Below are 20,924 nucleotides of genomic sequence, written 5' to 3' on the forward strand. Positions count from 1 at the left end.
TAAACTTGAACTCTAAGGATAGGACATAGGCTACTTTTTTGCCTAATACACGACAGCCCTAAAACGGGAGTGAAGCCGCGGGCAACAAGTAGTTTATAATAATTTATGTAATATTAAAAAAAATGCACTGTTCAAAAATATAACACGAAGTTCACACTTGTCACATCAATAGTCTCTATAATTATAAAGCTGGTTTACACAGCGCTGCTATTTATCTAATAATATTATATAGTAAAGGTTTCGAAGTTTACTCAATTAAGTATTAAAGAAGACGCTTATTTATGAGCATAGTTGTATTATCTGTTCAGTTAATTTTAATCTATGTACATAAACAATAATACTATTTGTGTATGTTTGTTCAATACAAAGTTACGTAATGTTAGACTGATCCTATCTGAGTCTCAGACTAGGATAGTTTAGTCTAACTGAAATTGGTCTTGCTAGCCCTGGGAGATTTGGCTGAGATTACGTTTACAGATATATTCTACATTCTCTCTCTATTACTGTTGAGTTAGTTGGTTTCGTGTTGATATTTTATTCTCCTGAGTATTTTTCAAGTTTCCAGACATAAAATTCGGATTACGGACCAAGTTTTTAGGATACTAATTCAGTTACATATTCAGAAAATACTTTTAGTATTGTAATTATTTGTTGTGACCATATATGATTTAATATAACGAAATATAACTTTTGGAGGATTTATAATAAATAGATTTATATATTAACAGACTTAAATTAAAAAAGATAGCTATGTAGCCGATGGTTGTTTATAAATAATAATTATTAATTAGAAATATTATTAAGTATGTAGTTATTCAATAATGTAAATAAAATCTTAGCCCTTATGCGCGGATTTCAAGATATAATTTTCGTGTAGGACTTACGCGCTTTTACTACCAGACCTATTTATTATGCTATAGACTAAAACAAAACTAGAAGATAAAAATCTTAAAAACGAGCATTTAATTACAGTACTCAAGGACATTCAAACAATTACTTCAAGTAAAAATCAATCACTTATATAAATGAGGCTGCTCAGACGTCATCTGTTTAAAATAAAAGTAATTGTGAAAATATATTCAATAAAAATTAATTCTACTGCTTAAAACGTTCGACTAATCTACTATTATTTTACTTTATCTCAGCGGCTTCTGATTTCATGGAATGAGAGGGGGTCCCCCATTCCATTTAACGGGTGCCGAGGAGAAATGGAAGGTCATCCCAAAACAGGGCGTGACAGAGAGACTGTTTTTAAAACTGTAATAATTCACAAAACTACCATTTTTAAGATATGCCTTGATTAATGTAGATGCGTAAATTTTGTGATTCTTCTTTAAGTTAATTTTAAAACAAAATGAAATTAAAGTATTCGTGCCAAATGTAATCAAAATTAATGGTTTAAGGGTTTAATCGTGAAAAGGTATCAGATAGAGCTACGTTCGCATTTATAGTATTACCGTACATAAACAAATATAGGCCAATTGCTTTGAATGTTAAGCGTTTGGTGCTAAAAATATAATTCAGTGAACGGAATTATTATCCTAATTAAAATAACGCTTCAACTGTGGCGTTTTTTTTTATTCAACAACAAACAACAACAACAGCCTATAAATTCCCACTGCTGGGCTAAAGGCCTCCTCTCCCTTTGAGGAGAAGGTTTGAAACATATTCCACCACGCTGTTCCAATGCCGGTTGGTGAAATACACATGTGGCAGAATTTCTATGAAATTTGTCACATGCAGGTTTCCTCACGATGTTTTCCTTCACCGCAGAGCACGAGATGAACTATAAAGACAAATTAAGCACATGAAACAGCGGTGCTTGCCTGGGTTTGAACCCGCAATCATCGGTTAAGATGCACGCGTTCTAACCACTGGGCCATCTCGACTCCGTACATACAACCACGCAGTTTCGATACTTGGTTTGTTATATTTGATTTTCTTTTACCACTGACCTCGACTAATAAATTATAAACAGAAACCAAGCATATTAAAACTTGCTCGTCAGGATTGAACCCGCATTTATCGTTAATGCGAGCCATATCATAAGGACTTGAATTTTTTGAGTCGATCGAGAAAAAATATGTATGTATTTATTTTTCGAGGAAATTTCACCCGGAAATCACCCAAAACACGTGTTCCTGCCTCTGATTTATATCTGTATCTTCTGTCGTATCATTTTGTGAAGAAATTTGACTGAGGATTTCTTACTCACTCCTACCTACTCAAATTGTACAGATTTACTACTGTTATATCTATCTAACAAATCGACAATCGGTCTAACAAATTCTACATCTGAATTTACTCAAAGGCGAAAAAGCACAAAAATATTATAAAGTTAACCGAAAAAATATATGTTCTCGATACACAAACTGAACTCTATAACATGTGATAAATGGGGTTTCGTTAGTTTTCTGAAAGTCCCTCGTGTCAATTACTGTAACAGAAATGTAATATGGCGGACAGCCATTACGCTGTAAAACCTTTTATCAGCCGCGACATTTTCGTGTAAATCTATCCTATTAATATAATTATTCTTACTTCGTTATAGATGTTCACAGTTTTATTATATCATAACATAATTTTAAACTACGTAACATTTAAAAATATATGACATGTGTTGACTATGTTTGCCGTTATTTTTTCTATATATAGAAGCTGTATGTTTCGCTCTTTTCTATGGTGTAAAACAAAGTCGCTTTCCGCCGTCAGTATATCTAGCTCTTGAAGTTACTGAACGAATTTAAATGGGTTATTCATCACTAAACTACACTAAATTCGATTCAAGAGGAAGGTTTATATGATTTTTTATGGTATAGGTTGGCGGACGACCATATGGGCCACCCGATGGTAAGTGGTCACCATTACCCATAGAAAATGATGCTATAATAAATATTAACTATTCCTTACATCGTCAATGTGCCACCAACCTTGGGAACTAAGATGTTATGTCCCTTGTGCCTGTAGTTACACTGGCTCACTCACCCTTCAGACCGGAACACAACAATACTGAGTACTGTTATTTGGCGATAGAATAACTGATGAGTGGGTGGTACCTACCCACTTGCTTGCACAAAGCCCTACCACCAAGTGAATACATGTATACATTATATTATATTCAAGAAAAGACATATTTTTGGGGTTGTTTAATCTAAAATGTATATATACCTTTATTGTACACGTATGAAAATGGGGAGTGTAGCTAGTAAATTAATCATTGAAATATCTAACGGTATATCCGAAGATAGTCTCTATATGCTTGTAAATAACTGTCACAGGAATATATTAGTACTCGTTTTACTGTAAACGATTGACTCAACTGTTTTAATAATTGTCATAATAATTATAATGAAATTTCATAAAGGAAAAGTTGAGCTTGACCATACAAAAGTCGATAACGAATGTTTATTATACATATATATATATATGTACTTACATAAATATGCTACAAATAAATATTTTATTTATACCAAGGCATCTTATAAAAATAGATATAAAGTTAGGCATTTATGTCATGGCAATTACCTTACGTCGCTTTAAGACTCGTCACGTGGCATGTGTCACGGTCAAAGATCGGCGGCGAGGTAAACGTTACGTGCATATTTTCTTGAGGAAAGTTTAGAGAGTGACATTGATATTTAAAAATGTTGAATTCATTTCAATATAAAACTATGATGTTGTATATAGGCAAGCTGTGTGTACAGATACTGAATCTAATGGAAAATAAATATTTCTTAATTGTTTTTGAGATATTATTTCAATTGTAGGCGCTCTCTCTTGCAGCATTTTAACACTACTAAGGCATACACGTTCTTTTAATTTTATTTGTTTAATTGTTCACTTAATTTCAATTTGTATTATTATTTAAATACATTACCGTAATTGTAAATTAATTTTAATTGACGAGTGTTCGGACAGTGGTCACTGAAAGGCACATATCTAATTCTGGTCTAAAGTTTGCGGTTTCGATCAGCAGCCATAACAAATATTATTATACGGATAGCGTGTATGTGTATCTAGAATCCACACAACAAATCATTGTGGGCATCGGACGAGTCTGTATATTTTATTTAATGGCAGTTGACACTTTTTATTGGTATCAGTTTATAGAAGTGCTGAATGAAAAAAACACTTCAATCTCAATCGATTAGTATATTCTTAGAAACACCTAAAGTCTAATATTTATATAACTGAGCGGCGAGTGCTTGGAAATAAACAGATTTCGGCGAATTCGAAGGTCGAGTTAATCGTTTGAGAAGAGTATGTCTGGTTTAAATTCCGTTTCTTTGTGAGGGTGTAGGTACTAATATAACCCGTCCAAGTGGAATTGTCAACTATGATTATACCTTATTATTTCTTAATATAATAAAGTATTTTGCTTTGCATAGTCGTTTTTACATTATACTATGATACATAATAATATGAAGCTAAATTATGATATATAATAATAATAATATTGAAACAAAAGGACGGCAACCAAGAATACATGGTTTCTGAAGCACGGACACTTGGAGGGCTTGAAGTCTCTACTCCAAGCTCTTACTGAGATACTAATTATAATATATAGAAAAAAAATCCTATTAATAAAACTTTATCATATTTTTGCGCCCCTAGGGGGTAAGACCGACTTCACGGACCTGAAGCCTTAAAAGCTAGTCCGGTTACGTTGATATGCTGACTGAATATAGATAAAAATCGCAAGCTTCACATCGCTTCAATTTCATAATTTCCTTATATCGATGACCTCCTTGGTCGAGTGGTGTGTATACCGGTTTTCATGGGTACGCTACTCTGAGGTCCCGGGTTCGATTCCCGGCCGAGTCGATGTAGATTACCAATAGTTTTCTACGTTGTCTTGCGGTCTGGGTGTCTGTGGTACCGTCGTTACTTCTGATTTCCATAACACAAGTGCTTCAGCTACTTACATTGGGATCAGAGTAATGTATGTGATGTTGTCTCATATTTATTTATTATATTTATTATTATTATTTATTTATAGTTTATAATAATTTTAAGTAAACATTTTACACTACCTGTATTCCATCGGCCTCGTGCGCCCGGTGGGAGTGCTGTAATTAACGGACACTTCTACAGCGACGGACTCCGACAGCGGTACGGGGCGATCGGGCACCGCCTGTACGACGTTTTAATACACTTTAATATTTACCATTAAATTATATTATACAACGGAGATAGGCTCGAGTTTGAATTAAATGGTGTTGATTAAGACATTTAATGTTTATCTGTTATGACTTGGAAACAATAAAAACCAGCTTCCTCTGGAGTGTGCTTGACGAGACTTATGACCTTAACTTTCTCAAATGAAAATATATAAATATACATTGATAGTAAATAGAGATTACGTAAAACATATGTAACACATAAGTCACTATACATCCACTACGTTATTATATGAAAACACTCAAAATGTGGATATAAAATTTTATTGTTTTATTACAAAGAGCAGCTCTTCGTTGTTTAAAGCTCCTGAAAACCGTGAAAATTATGCAAGTGCCATGCATCCATTACTATAAATATGAATGGTTGGATATGACTAAATTTGTGATTATTAAGCTTCGAATACCATGTTAATAACCGATATATATGTATATTCGAGTAGTTTATATGGACAAACAAGACAAATACAGTTCATACGAGTACAAAGCTTATAAGTCTTTCAGTGTTCATAATCGCCGTAAAATATTTTTATTATTATTAATAATTGTTTTTAATTACATTCTTCTCGTTATGTTGATTTGCTCACTTTTAAAAGTACACATTTATTGTTAAAGCGACTAATATTTTGTATCAAATATAAACCTTTACCTTTCTAGGTAGGTAGGTTTGTGTATGAGGAACTTTGGCACAGATGTGTCCAAAAAGCGTTAAAACAAAAGAAGTTTAACCAAACGCGATCCTAGTCTATAAATCAACATAAAAGAATCATCGACGTATGAAGTCGGTGGAGCAAATACCTAATTAAGTACAGAAGGCGAGTTGAAAGCATCCGTGAATAATTAAACCGCCTCTGGACCGGACCCTCATCATCAAATGCTACGCTTCGTTTCACGTCACATAGTTCAGTCCCTTTTGTATTCGAAACGTACATTTTTGTTAGTTCTTAAGACTTCATTTCGTTTATTTCCCCCGGGGTGGGGTAATGGAACGTTTGAATTTGTTAGATTATGTTATTCTTTTTATACAATCTGCAGATTTCACAAGTCCTCGATTTTTAGAATGGTAGTTTATGTAAGTTCGTCTGGGGAAAACCCGTAAGGCTGTTGGTCAGAACCTAAGCCCAGAACTTTAAATCGTGAGGATGATACTGATTTGTGAAGGCGCACTTTGGGCTGTAATCGTACGTAAAAAGTTAGTCTATAGGATTTTTAATTAACCAGTTGAAAATTCAAAAGGTATTTGTACGCTCGTTGCTCGTATAAATTTGAAATGCATAGCAGAATCAACGTGGATTCATGAATGATTCGATGATTAAATTCAATAAAATCCAAGGTAATATAAAAACAGTGTTCGATATACTCAAATGATAAAAATAAATTTATGATAGCTTGAAAAATACGTTATACATACAATTTAATACACAAGATATTGGTACAGGAATAAAACGCGAAAAAATTATTGCAGCCTACTCGGTTTGGTGAAGCTCATCTAAAAAGTTGAACATATAAAAAAGTTTTTATATTACTTTTTGCAAAAAAATATCTTAACTTAAAAACTAACCATAATCATCAAATCAGTCTGCAATTTCGAAGACGAAGATATAAACACATCCGTTTCAGTTTGCCTCCAGCGCAGTAAGCTTCCAGCCGCTACCACCTCGCCCTCCCACCCGAAACGTTCTCCCTCCTTAATATCAATAACATTGCTGTCCACTTCTATTATCTGAAGGTTCTGTGGCACAGTGGGATCATACTTCAGGTAGTTATCCTGTCGATTGTCCAGTTCGAATTTCCGCGAGTGCTTGGCCAGTTCGAGGATGGGTCTGTCCCGGCGTCGTTCCCGGATGGCCACATTCAGGGCAACTGGAGTTCCGATGTGCACGGAGAGTTGGTTTGCTTCGTGTGGGATCACAGTCAGACGCGTCCATCCTGTTAGATATAATATCTTATTAATAATTAAAAGTAAAGCATTGAAACTAATTTTACAGATAGATTTTTTTATTATAATTTAGTTTTATTTTATTGTTTTGGGATTAAACTTGAATAACAGCTCGATAATGTGTCTATCGTGTATATTTTTGTGAGGAAGGCTGATGGCGTGTTGACTGCTTCGAATCTGTAAGTATCATATTAGGCCAAAAGGACGATTTTTAAGTTCTTATTATTTATACTTCTATTTACTATTAAATATTAGACTACTTATTAATGTAAAATGTAAATTGGTTACTGCCGTTTGTACGTTTTAAACTACGCAACGAATTTTAGTAAAAAACCAAAGTGTTTCAAGATGTGTTTATATTTATAAAATATTATTATAGAGAAAGGCCGAGATTTTAAATTCCTTAGCGATTTTTCTACTTTTAATATTTGTTATTCAATCAATTATAATTTAAAATTGATATTCTCTCAATTTGGGAAATAAAATTAATTAAGGAGTAAAATGCTTTCTCTTCTTTAACTGTTTATGTTATGGTTACGTATTACGTCCCCTTTTTAAGTTACATCATTAGTAGCATTATTTGTCGGAAAGACGTAGAAGTTCCTTCATTATGTAATTTACACACATTGTTTTTCTGGTTTTGAATCCATCTGGATTTCACTACGCAAGGAGTAACACTCGACTACGATCTCTCAGAACAAAAACGGCAATGTAATGTGAATATACTAAATTATACTCAAATAAGTTTACCTTTGTTGGTGCGCAAAGATATATGTATATACACAGGTAATTACCGATAAAATTAAACATTTTCGTTGACTAAACTCGATGCCAAGGGTTCCCTCATTTTGTTTTGTTTTGAAATTGATTGTGGTACCTTTGTTATCGTTTTGAACGTTGTGATTTGACCCCTCTGTGATTGGGTATTTACTGAAATAAGTGCGCGGCAAATTTTCTATTGTGAAACGTTCTTGTGAGGATAGTTGGTGGTATTTTGAGTAGGTACATCATATCCGTATTTTGCATTCTTATATCTAGTATTATGTTTGCAGATAATGAGGTAGATTCCCAAATTTAAGACCTTTAGAACTAGACTAGACTATTGAATTTTTCTGTCAAGATGCTTTCATTAAGACAATTGTAGACATTTGTGATTTGGCATTGTGATGTTGTATGAACATATCTAATGAAATACTTTAAATTGGCAAAATTATTTCCATAACATGGTATTTCTTTATAATAGGACAAAAAAGTACAAAAGTCTGGAAAGAGCGACACAAGAAGATAGTATTTTTTTGTTGTAACATTACCTTTGCCAAGTTGTCTCGAGTACACGTGGGTATTGTTGTTACAATACCCGTCGGGACAGGTCTCACAGGCTGGATCCGTCCCGTTGCACTGGCCTTTCACGCATGTACCCTAAAATATATGTTTAAATTAATTAATAAATTGTACGACCAATAATACCCGTTTAAGGAGCAGAAAATTTCAGAATAATAAAAAATATTACGAGATCAGAGCTAAAAGTTAATTTGTCTTTAGATTGTGATGCTGCCTAGAAATATACAACGACCTCCATGGTCGAGTGGTGTGTACACCGGTTTTCATGGGTACGCCACTCTGAGGTTCCGGGTTCGATTCCCGGCCGAGTCGATGTAGATTACCATTAGTTTTCTATGTTGTCTTGGGTCTGGGTGTTTGTGGTACCGTCGTTACTTCTGATTTCCATAACACAAGTGCTTCAGCTACTTACATTGGGATCAGAGTAATGTATGTGATGTTGTCTCATATATTATATTATATTAAACATGCATGCCAAAAACAAAACAAGAAAAAATGCACGAACAACATATGTTCAGATTTCAATATTTGAAAGTAAAAAACACACGTATGTACTCCAAATTTAGATTTAGTTGATATTTATCGTCGTGAGGACATACCTGATAGCAAATGTCATACGGCCGGTCGTAGCTGCACGGCGTGCCGTCAGGCAGCGGGCCGAAACCGACCGGCTCTCCGCCGGCGTAGTCTACGCACCATATTTCACAGTTCTTGGATTCTATCAAAAGAGGACATTTTGATATTTTTACATACATATATGTAAGTTGCGTTGAGGTAACATATTATATATGATCAAATGAACTTCTTGAAGTGAAATTTATATAATTTCTGGTTATAATTTTTTTTTTATTTAAGCAATTATATTTAACATTAGGAAATAATGTACACTCACTCACTTATTTTATGCCTTTTGAGTAAGTTTAACATACAAATATGAACAAACCTAATACTGAAAATATAGTATAATTGATACATAGTACATACTATGTATCAATCATCACATTTAAAAGATATATTTTTAGTATCATTTTAAGAATTCAAACCTTAATAATTATTTTATTTAAGAATGAAATTTAACATAAAGATATTTAACAATATCATTCATTGTCCAGATTCTTACATTGCATGGGCAAATATACCAATTTTATTTTGGTAAGTAATAGCTGACAGATGCGTATAATAAGGTATTGTGGCGTAATATAGTGAAAACAAAACAAAAGATTTCTGCTGTTTATGTTCTAGGGTTTCTTTTCAGAGCAAAATTTTTAGTTTATTACACCGCGCCACTCCTCTGCGCGTTGTTGGATAATCATCCCAGTATTCCAACCGTCACGTGCAATTTACCTAAAGGTTATTTGTATAAGCACCGAGCATAAGATTAACATCACAAACACTAGTTTCGCGAGATATATCAGTGTCTCTTGTCACAGTTAGCGTTTAAATTTCGTTTAATATTTACGCATTCTATTCAAATGAATTGTCGTTATTAGATTTACATTGCATTTTTATATTTACTGGTATGAATGTTTATTTTTCTTATAGTAATATTGAAAGTTGCGCTGCAATGGAGAAATGCCACTATCATCTCGTTACTTAGCACTACTGTCCATGAAATGATAGGTGTTCCCGTTACTTATACCACGATTAATGAGTCGTGGACTAACTTAATATTGCAATCAACTAAGAAGTCCAATACTATATTAGTTTAATAAAATTTGATCTGAATTTGAACCTGATCAAAACATCAGAAAATAAATCGGATAAAATTCATGTGATTTGTGAATTCTCAAAAAACATTGCTTTATGTCGATATAATATCAACAAATCGATTGCGAAGATAAATTAGTAATTAATATTAATAATTAATTCTATTTTTTGAACCAGTCATTCTTTTTAAGCCGTATTCCTAATTTTTGTAATACTTCAAGTGCCAAAAAATATCTAAGAGAAACAGAATTAATATTCTGTATCCTATCGTTACGTATTTATTAATTCGGCCCTTAAGTAAAGAAAATTAAATAACTCTCAAACTCCAAAGACATTTCATTAATCAATATTCTATACAAGAACGCGATAAATAAGATTATGTACATCAAGCCTAAGCTAATTAGTTTAGCTTGCATTTGTATTCATCATTAGCTAATTATCGTGGGCACGTGATGACAAATTAAATTAATTGTTGCCATCAGACCATGACTAATTAATTACGCAAACTATTCTAATAATACAAATGCGAAAGTAACTGTCTGTCTATCTAACTGGTACACTATTACGCCAAATGAGATGAACAGAATTTGATGAAAATGAATATAAAGCAACCTGTAACCGAAAGAACATATAAACATAACACATGATTTCTAACCCCTAAAGCATCCGGCAAATACTAGTTATTTTTATAAATAACAATTCATCTAACTAATAAAATTTATATGTAAATTTTAATTTTTTATCAAAGAGTCTTAATTAATGAAATAGTAAATAATTCCAAGACCTAATCGATGTCCGTCATGAATCTATTAACAAACATACTCATTTTGCATGCGATTTTGTACTTCATCGCTGCAATATACTCGTACGAATATTAAATCTCAATATGATATCAATGAAACTAAGTTAGGTAAAGGTTGGTAATGTTACCTTCGTGGTGCAGATGCGGTATGAGGTAGCTGGCCTGGCGGAAGCACACGTCGGCGCGCATGTCGCGCGCGGAGCCGCACGCGGCGCCCGCCCAGCACGTCGCCACCTGCGAGCCCGCGCCCTCGCACGCCGTCTCCGATGTCGACCTACAACATAACATATGTTAAGGGTTTTTCACTAAAATCGTTTGGGAAAATGATAAATATTTCGGTTCTTAATGCAATTCAAATAAGATATGTTGATAAATATTAAAGTTATTGTACCACTTCTCAAATTTGTTTTACAACCAGTCGTGTGGCCAAAGGTTGCCTCAAAGCGATCGGTATATTAAAACGATAAGGTCACATGTGGCATTAATGTAATTTTCGTAATTTAATTTTAAGTATTGATGCATAAATAAATAATAACACATGTAGGTATATTTTAGGGGTCGTAAGATAAATAAGGCACATCTTGTTATTGCAAAAAATAAACATTTAGATGTGACGACTATCGTTTTAGCTTTAAATTATCCTTAACAAACTAGGGTGTTTGATGTCGGTCGATTGTGAAAATCTTCCTTAGAGACTATTCGGTTTTTTACAATTCCGGGGATTTGTTTCTCAATTATCTGATTTGTACCAGTATGCTTCGACATACATATGTAGGTATGCCCAAGAAATGTAACAAAAATCGAAAAAAAATGGTATTTATAAATCATTTACAATATGCTAGTCTTATTATGCCATTTCAAATAAACGATGGTAAAGCGTTGTGAGTTATTTCAAAAGCCAACAAAACAATGTTACTCATACGAGGATTTCATGATATTAGGTCACAACGTGTTTGCTGAATAAATTATTATTACTACCCAACAATCGTATGGATTGAAATTTTAATATGGATATCGGTATATTGGGTTTGATGTTAAGAGATTTCAACAGTTGACACTGTTTGACTGATCACTACCGTCATTGACACTTGTAAAGTATTTTTATTATATACTAGGGATTTTTGTCTTTCCATGGAAGCAATACTGATACTAAATGTACTAAAGATTATTCTTATTTCTTTACTATATTGTATAAGTTATATACATAAACCTTCCTCTGCATACATGGGAATTGATAGAGGTAATCGACTTCATACTATGTAATGATAATTTAATAAATATTATACATATAACATTGTAATATCAATAATGATTTAAGTACATATATATGCTTTATAATAAGTATTAATTAATTATTTACCCTTTATAGCGACATCGTCGAATGCGGGTGCGCAGTCCGTATCCACAGTCGGCATTGCACTTGCTCCACGCGCCCCACTCTCCCCACTCGGGAGGCTTTTGTTCTTCATTTTTCTTGTTTTCTGTGCTATGGCCTGGCATAGGCTCACAAACCCGGTCGACGCACCACTAAGAGGAACAATAAATATATTTGAATGAGACAAAATTTAGTTGATGTAAATATTTGAATCAACTAGTTAAAGCGCGCCGCTTCGTTCGCATAGGTATAAATGGCAAAAAATCTTTTACACTGAAATTTTACATATTGTTTGAAAGGTTGAAGAGGTTTCGTCAGTTTAATTTTAAATTAGGAACTTGCAATTAAAACGCGAAGTGGCTTCGCACGGATGGCTTTAAACCTGTTTGTCCATTAGTATCTATTCACAAAGAGGTTAAAATGTTTTGAATATTATGAAATATTCATGTGAAAGCACATGAAAATTCTGTAGGTTGAACCCTCAATCTTCGACTAAGGCTCAGGTACTTTATCTAAGTGAGTTGACCCAGTTTGAGCCACTGGACCTGAGACTGAGGCTGAAAGCTGATGCTTTTCTACAGACTTCTTATTTTACTTATCACAAAGAAATACTTCTTATCCGTATTAATGAAGTTTCTAAACTTTTTTATATTTCATTAATCCAAGTTTTTCATGCATAATTTTAAATGATGCAAACTATGAAACTATCGGGTAATACAGTTAGATTGTTGAATAGATTTGAGCAGCGGAACACTGCATTCGTTTTGCATTAATTAAAATTATATCATTAACATTCCAGTGATATATAATACATACATTAAATGCGTTAAAAATTCTAAAGCAACTCTTAATTGTTTTTATATCACTCGAGTAAACGCTTTCAGGCATTAGAAAATAGAAATGAAAAATTCTGTTTCGTTTGTAAGTCACCGCAGCTGTTTCTTTTTAAAGCTATTAAAGTCAGACTTCACAGAATAAATTTCAAAGATTATGTTTCGTTTTATTTATTCGCGTTCTTACCCTAAACTTTATAAGCCCTTTTGTTGGAAGGTATTTCTTTAAAAAGCCCATAAGCAGGATCATTATCGCTGCTCGCTCAGTGAGAAAAGAACAGGATTACCTTAGTGTAGATTTCAAAGAATATATTCATTTGAAATGTTGCTATGATTTATTGAACGTTATTATCATTTTGGAATTTATTTCATTTTACTCGTAAAACATCCTTTAACATTAATAGTATCTTGTATTTTGTTTATTGTTAAGTTATATGAATGTCTATTATACTATATATGAATGAACTAGAGTCGGCAAGTGTAGTGTAGGATATCCTGCGGTACGGTACGCTGATGTATGGAAGATGGCTGGTAGAACGTGAAGGAGAAGGACCGAAGTTTGGGCAGCGAAAAGCAGTGGACTTATGAAGATCATAATGATGATGATGATGATGAAGTAAAATTTTTATGTATCAGTCAATAAATGTCCCATAGCAAACAAGATTAAAAGCTTATTCTACTGCACTGATTAGTGGAATGCACATGTTAGGGATACACGTGCTCTAGATTTTCATCTGATACATATAGTATCCTTCAATTTTTTTTCCGTAATTTCATAATTTCATTCGAAGCTATTCATAGTAGAGTCGAGATGGCCGAGTGGTTAGAACGCGTGCATCTTAACCGATAATTGCGGGTTCAAACCCAGGCATGCACCGCTGATTCATGTGCTTAATTTGTCTTTATAATTCATCTTGTGCTCAGCGGTGAAGGAAAACATCGTGAGGAAACCTGCATGTAACAAATTTCATAGAAATTCTGCCACATGTGTATTCCACCAACCCGCATTGGAACAGCGAGGTGGAATATGTTCAAACCTTCTCCTCAAAGGGAGAGGAGGCCTTTAGCCCAGCAGTGGGAATTTACAGGCTGTTGTTGTAATTTCATTTCTGATTTACCTATTATGACCACTGGACCATCTCGGCTGGCAAATATTTATAACAGAATATAGTTCAGTAAATTGTTTATATTATTATTTTTTTAGTTATTTCTCACATGTTTCTCTCATCTTCACAAGGCAATAATATCTGTTCTTGTCCTTATTTATGCGCGTAAAGAGATTTATATACGGTTATTACGATTAACATCGACAGCTGTGTGAGTAATAAATCTTTGTCTGTTTCAGACACTTTAACAATCGTCACAACTAATTTGCGCGGTTACTACAGTAAGCTTATGCACTTACTCGTATAGCCGTGCGTTCAATCTTTGTAATAAAATTTACATACGCTATATGGATATCGTATCGTGATCTACGTTTGCTGTTATTTTATTATAAACCTTAATACAGATTGTTCAAGATTAAAAATAGAGTGAAGCGATTTTTTAAAATATCTTGCTTATAAAATTTACATTTTCAGAAAAGTAATCGTTAGTATCCAAAATAGAAAACATATTAAAATTACATATTTGGACAAGTCATAATGTCCTTTGGCAACTAGCCAGGAAATATTAGTGAACAAAGAGTGCCGTACCTAACGAATTCAAGAAATTAACAGGTCAGCGTGACTGCACGGAAACCTTCAAATATTACGAGGATGGTGCCAAAAACAACACAAAATGTTTAACCGAGGCCGCTTCGCAAATTAATTCTTTGTTTATAATCACCTCGGTTGAATCACTTAATTAAATATTAAATCATCAACTGCGACGTTGTAACGTATGCGACATTATCTGCCATCGCGGCGTTCTAGCGTTTGAATCAATGAAAAGCTTTAGAATAAAATTGAACGTACTTTTGTATTCACAGTGCTGTCGGCAGGGAACATGTGTGAACTGGTAACGTATTCATAAAGGATTTTATTGCATTAATGCGCGCACACGAACGCTAAAAATCGTTGATGGAATCTCAAACAATATGCATATTCTGCGATGCTACCAACTTTTCGTGTGGGCAGCTCTTTTTTATCTCGCTAAAGACACATTCTGCTATTGTCTGTTTATTTGAAAACAATTTCATACGATATTTCTTAGAAAATATAAACTCAAATCAATACCAAGTCTATTGAAGTAGCTCTCATAACCGACAAGAAATTCAGTAGATACTTTTTTCCATAAACATTAAGTACACAGATACAAGTTATTTATACGAGTTATCTATCCCAGATATTAACGAATAGTAACTACACGATTTATTATCTATATAGCATTTTATCCAGTAAAAAATCTTCTCTATCTATTTTTTTAGTACAGACTTTAAATGAGTGAAATAAGCAAAGTTTATGATTGTGGACTATTACTATTTTAGGCTGGAAAATTTTAGTTTTAAGTTAGCCGCTGGTAGACAATGCGGACATAATAAAATTAGAGTAGGTCATACAGTACACGCGTCCGCGGCATAATAAAGTGCACGGAACACGTGACAAGCGTGAAAATATTATCTAATTTAACTCTAATTTCGGTCTGTGCGAGTCTCTATGGCCTCTTTGGATTGTTTAGTTATAGTACGACACAATCCAGCATCGGAAAATTCAATAATTCCAATTACTGCCTATTTATACGACCAATACAAATAGCTCCCTATCGCGCTATTCGACGCTATTCGTCGCTATAGATTCTCGCGCCAGTTCAACCCGAGAAAGCAAGTGCACGTAAATCGACGTCTCACATTGACGAATATATTATAAGGTCATATGAAAGCTTAACATTTGCGTAAAGATCATATTCACATCAGAAATAAATATTTATAATTTGGGAGAGCGTACTTAATTCGGATGTGATCGGTTTTACGAATTTTACCGATGCTATATCTAAGTTGTGTCGTTTTTCGTCTACAGTATAAATTGTGAATAATTTAACGATGACATTGTCATTCACACGGTCAATGTCATTGTTTAAAAGTCAGTAAAGATAGTAATTCAATTATCAACCTAATAACAAGAATTTAAAAAATCCACTATTGGGCAAAGGCGTTTTCATCGCAGGCGAATATTTTTGAGCTTACTCCACTTCTCTGCTCAAGGCATGGAACAGACATATGAAAATAGACAAATATATATTGTATACACTTATGTATACCAATGGTGCTCACAATTGCGCATCAGTTAAGCTTTGAACAGCAGTGACCTATTTTCAGTTCGACTAACAATAATCAAGACTCCCAATGAGCATAAAATAAAATAAACGAAATACTTTCATACTAATTATTACCTCGTGAATGAAAATGGAAATATTTCATGAAACAGGCACATGCTACGAAGATCAACAATGTATTTATATTTAAATTATCGCAAGAATTCGAAATAATTCAACAAAACAATGGGATGTTAACAGTCAGAATTGATAAACATGTTCCAACCTTTGCTAGGTTAAACAATAAACTTAATATTATTTATAATATCTCTCAAAATATATATTCATTAAACAAACTTAAATATTGATTGATTTTTTTAAATGATTTAAACATAATAGTTGCAATTAATAATCAATTGTAAAACATTGGTTACACGTAAATGAATTTTGAAAAGTTTCAGAGATTTTTGTTTTTATGGAATAGGTTGGCGGACGAGCATATGGGCCACCTGATGGTAAGTGGTCACCATCACCCATAGACAATGACGCTGTAAGAAATATTAACTATTCCTTACATCGTCAATGTGCCACCAACCTTGGGAACTAAGCTGTTTTGTCCCTTGTGCCTGTAGTTACACTGGCTCACTAACCCTTCAAACCGGAACACAACAATACTGAGTACTGTTATACCCGTCTAGTTATTCTACCTGGCGGTAGAATAACTGGTGGTACCTACCCAGACGGGCTTGCACAGAGCACTACCACCAAGTACCACCGAGTCCTCATTAGATTGAATTTATAATGATGATATAATTTTAATGATGAAAAAATAAGTCTTATAAAAATATTACCTAACCATAAAGCTGTTTAAATAATCTATATTTTATCATAGAACGTTTCAATTTTATTTTTCATATAAATATATTTCGAAATGTATAATCAGATCAATTGAATTTCGTTGACAAAATTGGACAAATTTCGAACACTCACGACGAGATTACTTTTGGGAGTATTAACGCGCGATATGATATCAAGATTTACGTGTTCATTGGGCCACATAGCTCAAAAGATCGAATAATATAAATAATATAACCCACGAGTTTGTATATGATAATTTCAACTTTAAAAAAAGTTCCATTTATTTGTTGTAGAACTGTGTTCAAGCTTATCTAGGGAAGTAAGATTGGATCGTCAGATATTCTACCGAAAAATAACAAAACTTAGTGCGGTTCGAAGGGTGAGTGAGTATAATATTTTTTATCAATAAATAAAATATTTTAATGTCGAAAAATACTTACTAGAGTCTCCTATAGTTATTAGATTTTATTTACCTTGAGACAATCACAATGCTAATGGCGTTAGACGAGACTACGACCTTGACACCTAAGATGTTACAAACACCTCTCGCCGTGTCAATTGCGAGAAAAAAATGTCTCCGAATGTAGACACACTGTCATTATTTATTAAGACTTATATGTATAGAAAAGGGAGACATTTTCTAATCATTAACTGTCTGTAAATTTACCACTGCCGGGCTAAGGCCTCTCCATTTGAGGAGAAGATTTGGAACATATTCCACCATGCTGTTCCAATGCGGGTTAGTAATATAAATGTGGTAGAATTTCTATGAAATTAAACACATGCAGGTTTCCTAAAGATGTTTACTTTCTCCGCGCAGCACGAGATAAGTTATAAACACAAATTAAGCACAAATATACATAGTGGTGCTTGGACTGATGCTTGGTTTGAACCCGAAATCATCGGTTAAGATGCAGGCCTTCTAACCACTGGGCCATCTCGGTTCATCATTTATTAAGAGTACCTATATCTAGAGAGTAATATACTCTTACTACAACTACACATACAAATTTAATTATGTCTATTAAATGTTAAAAAATTTCGAAAGTACATTATTCCATCATTTCATTTGCTTGGCTTGTGTTCAGACAAATGGCTTTGTTTAAGTATTAGAGTAAAAGTGTAGTGTTTCATTTAATCAAAAAAGAATAATAGGATTTTGTTTGATCCCTTACTAGACTTTCTATAGTTAGAGTTTTTATGTTCCACAGTAAAAAATAAGATCTTTTACGACCTTTTTACTATTTCTTTCAGGATAGTGGGCTTAGTATATAAATTGAGATGGCCCCTTGAATTGCTCATACATTTATGACTCGAATTTCGTCGTTTTATTTGTACAATAACGTAACACGTCTGACGTATTTACTAGTTATTGCCTTCTGTATCTTGTGTCACGTGGGGTGAAGTGTCTGTATAATATAGAGAGCTTTATGAATAAGCAATCAACTATTTTGAAAAGTATATCTTCCCTAGAACCTAATCTGATTTATTTTTTTTAATTTTTTTGCTTAATTTGAGACTATGTTTAAATTAATATGGCGATAAAGGATACTATAATGAGCAGACATGCAATTCTCAATACGTTCATCGACAAATCCGCCGCTAATTACCTTGATTTAAGTTATATCTTTTTGTATAAGAAGAGATGACCATAAAGTATATTTTATTACCAAACGTGTATGATGTATGTTTAAATGGGTACTTACTTGGTTATTACCACAAGGCGTTCCCTCCAGAGGCGGCGCACGCTTGGAGCGACACACGTGCGGCATGGAGCGGTGCGCGCACCACAGCCGCGCGCACGCCGACCTCACCTTCACAGACTTGCAGACCGAGAAACTGGCGAAACGAATTAATTACATGATAAACATTTAGATTCTATTGAACGCTGCGTATTAATCACTAATTAAATCATATAGCATCGTTTTCGCTCTAATTCATTTTTACAATATTTTTTTACATTATTCGATAGGTGCGATACAGATACTAAATATAATACAAAATTTGTTTATTTACGAAATCACATTAGAAACTTCTCAATTTATAAGTGTTTCTTTACTGTTTTGTCCATGTATTATATACAAAAAAGTTCCTCTCGAATCATTATATCTAATGCAAAAAAGCGCATCAAAACCCGTTGCGTAATTATAAAGATCTAATCATAAATAGGGATAGACATCGGTAAGGGACTTGGTTTTATACTAAGCAAATACATGTTATTGATTATAATCTACCAATCTAACCGACTATAATTATTGTATGGATTCAAATTTGGTTAATTCGAGTTATAATACAAATATTTGGAACAACAGAACTGATTTGATTATAGAACTAAGGGATAGTCGAACTCTTTAAGGACAGGACAACCCTCGAGTTTGGCTTAATTGAATTGTTTTGAAGTCCCAGACTACAATAAAATAAATCGTATTTATTTATTATTAATTTTAAATTTTCTTTTAACTTTTTAAATAGAAAATGATTAATATAACATATAACAGTACATTGTAAGGGTATTTGTGTTGTACTATGTACGTGTAAATTTCGATACAATTCGAACAATCTCTTAGTTGAGATAAAACGATAAGTAAAATAAAATTTCAGCGTAGCGGACCGAGGTTGTTAATCAACGGTCTTATCTTTTGTTCTCAATAATTAGGAGCATGTTCAGCGTAAACGAGAAATTCCTGATACATATCATTGAACGATTGAGTCAGCTTTGAATGTGGGTGAAAGGGAGTGATAATATGTACTGAAGTTATATTTACTTATACGACTTATTTATATAATTATAACAAAGCACATCTATTTATATTTAATTGGAAAAAACGTTCTTCGACATATGACACATTATTTAATAAATATAAGTATGAAACAGCATCACATACATTACTCTGATCCCAATGTAAGTAGCTAAAGCATTGTGTTATGGAAAATTAGAAGTAACGACGGTATCATATACACTCAGACCTAAGACATCATAGAAAACTAATGATAATCTTACATATACTCGGCCGGGAATCGAACCCGGGACCTCGGAGTGGCGTACCCATTAAAACCGGTGTACACACCACTCGACCACGGAGGTCGACAAGACATTATTTTATTGCCGATATACCCGGCGTATGGATTTTGTTATCATTTCCATAATACGTAATATCAGAGCCAAGTCCTATCTCAATTTTATTTCTTGTAATTTCACGATTCACGTCACAATCTTTATTACCGATCGGAAATTCACGTACAGTTGTTTTTACGGATCGTGATTGTCGATTTTATATGAAAGAACCTGCAGGTGATCGTATTATTAGCGTCGATTTTATATCACCAGTAAAGCTGTTAATTTTTTAAATGCAAGGTATTCAATAATTCCAAAAAAAAACAGATATTACTCTTAAGAAATATTCACGTTTCTTTATCCTCTTGTAAATTGTACACTCTGCACAAAATATTACATATTTAAGGGTGAAGAATTTATTAGTTTAAGGTCTTGTGCAAGCTCGGGTGGGTAAGTTGCAACATCTTCTCACCAATAATACCATTAAACAGCATATCTTTGTGTGCCCGGCTTGAAAGGTGAGTGCAAGACAGTAATTACAGGCATAAGGGACATACATGCTTAGCTTGCTGACTCGTTGGCGATATAAGGAATTGCATATATTTC

The 20,924-nt window shown here is 33.5% G+C and overlaps 1 protein-coding gene across 1 annotated transcript in view; it reads right to left on the reverse strand.

Moving 5' to 3' along the window:
* LOC124532300 (A disintegrin and metalloproteinase with thrombospondin motifs 18-like) overlaps nt 1-20,924 on the reverse strand; it is a 65,934-nt gene that overhangs the window by 14,215 nt on the left and 30,795 nt on the right. The window contains exons 7-13 of the mRNA XM_047107139.1: nt 18,970-19,102; nt 12,327-12,493; nt 11,095-11,240; nt 9,057-9,175; nt 8,427-8,535; nt 6,739-7,106; nt 5,034-5,134 (exon numbers count right to left, since the gene is read on the reverse strand). Coding sequence (XP_046963095.1) covers nt 5,034-5,134; nt 6,739-7,106; nt 8,427-8,535; nt 9,057-9,175; nt 11,095-11,240; nt 12,327-12,493; nt 18,970-19,102 — 1,143 coding nt within the window. The remainder of the gene's footprint in view (nt 1-5,033; nt 5,135-6,738; nt 7,107-8,426; nt 8,536-9,056; nt 9,176-11,094; nt 11,241-12,326; nt 12,494-18,969; nt 19,103-20,924) is intronic.

Source organism: Vanessa cardui, chromosome 9 (assembly GCF_905220365.1).
Source record: "Vanessa cardui chromosome 9, ilVanCard2.1, whole genome shotgun sequence".
NCBI lineage: Eukaryota > Metazoa > Arthropoda > Insecta > Lepidoptera > Nymphalidae > Vanessa > Vanessa cardui.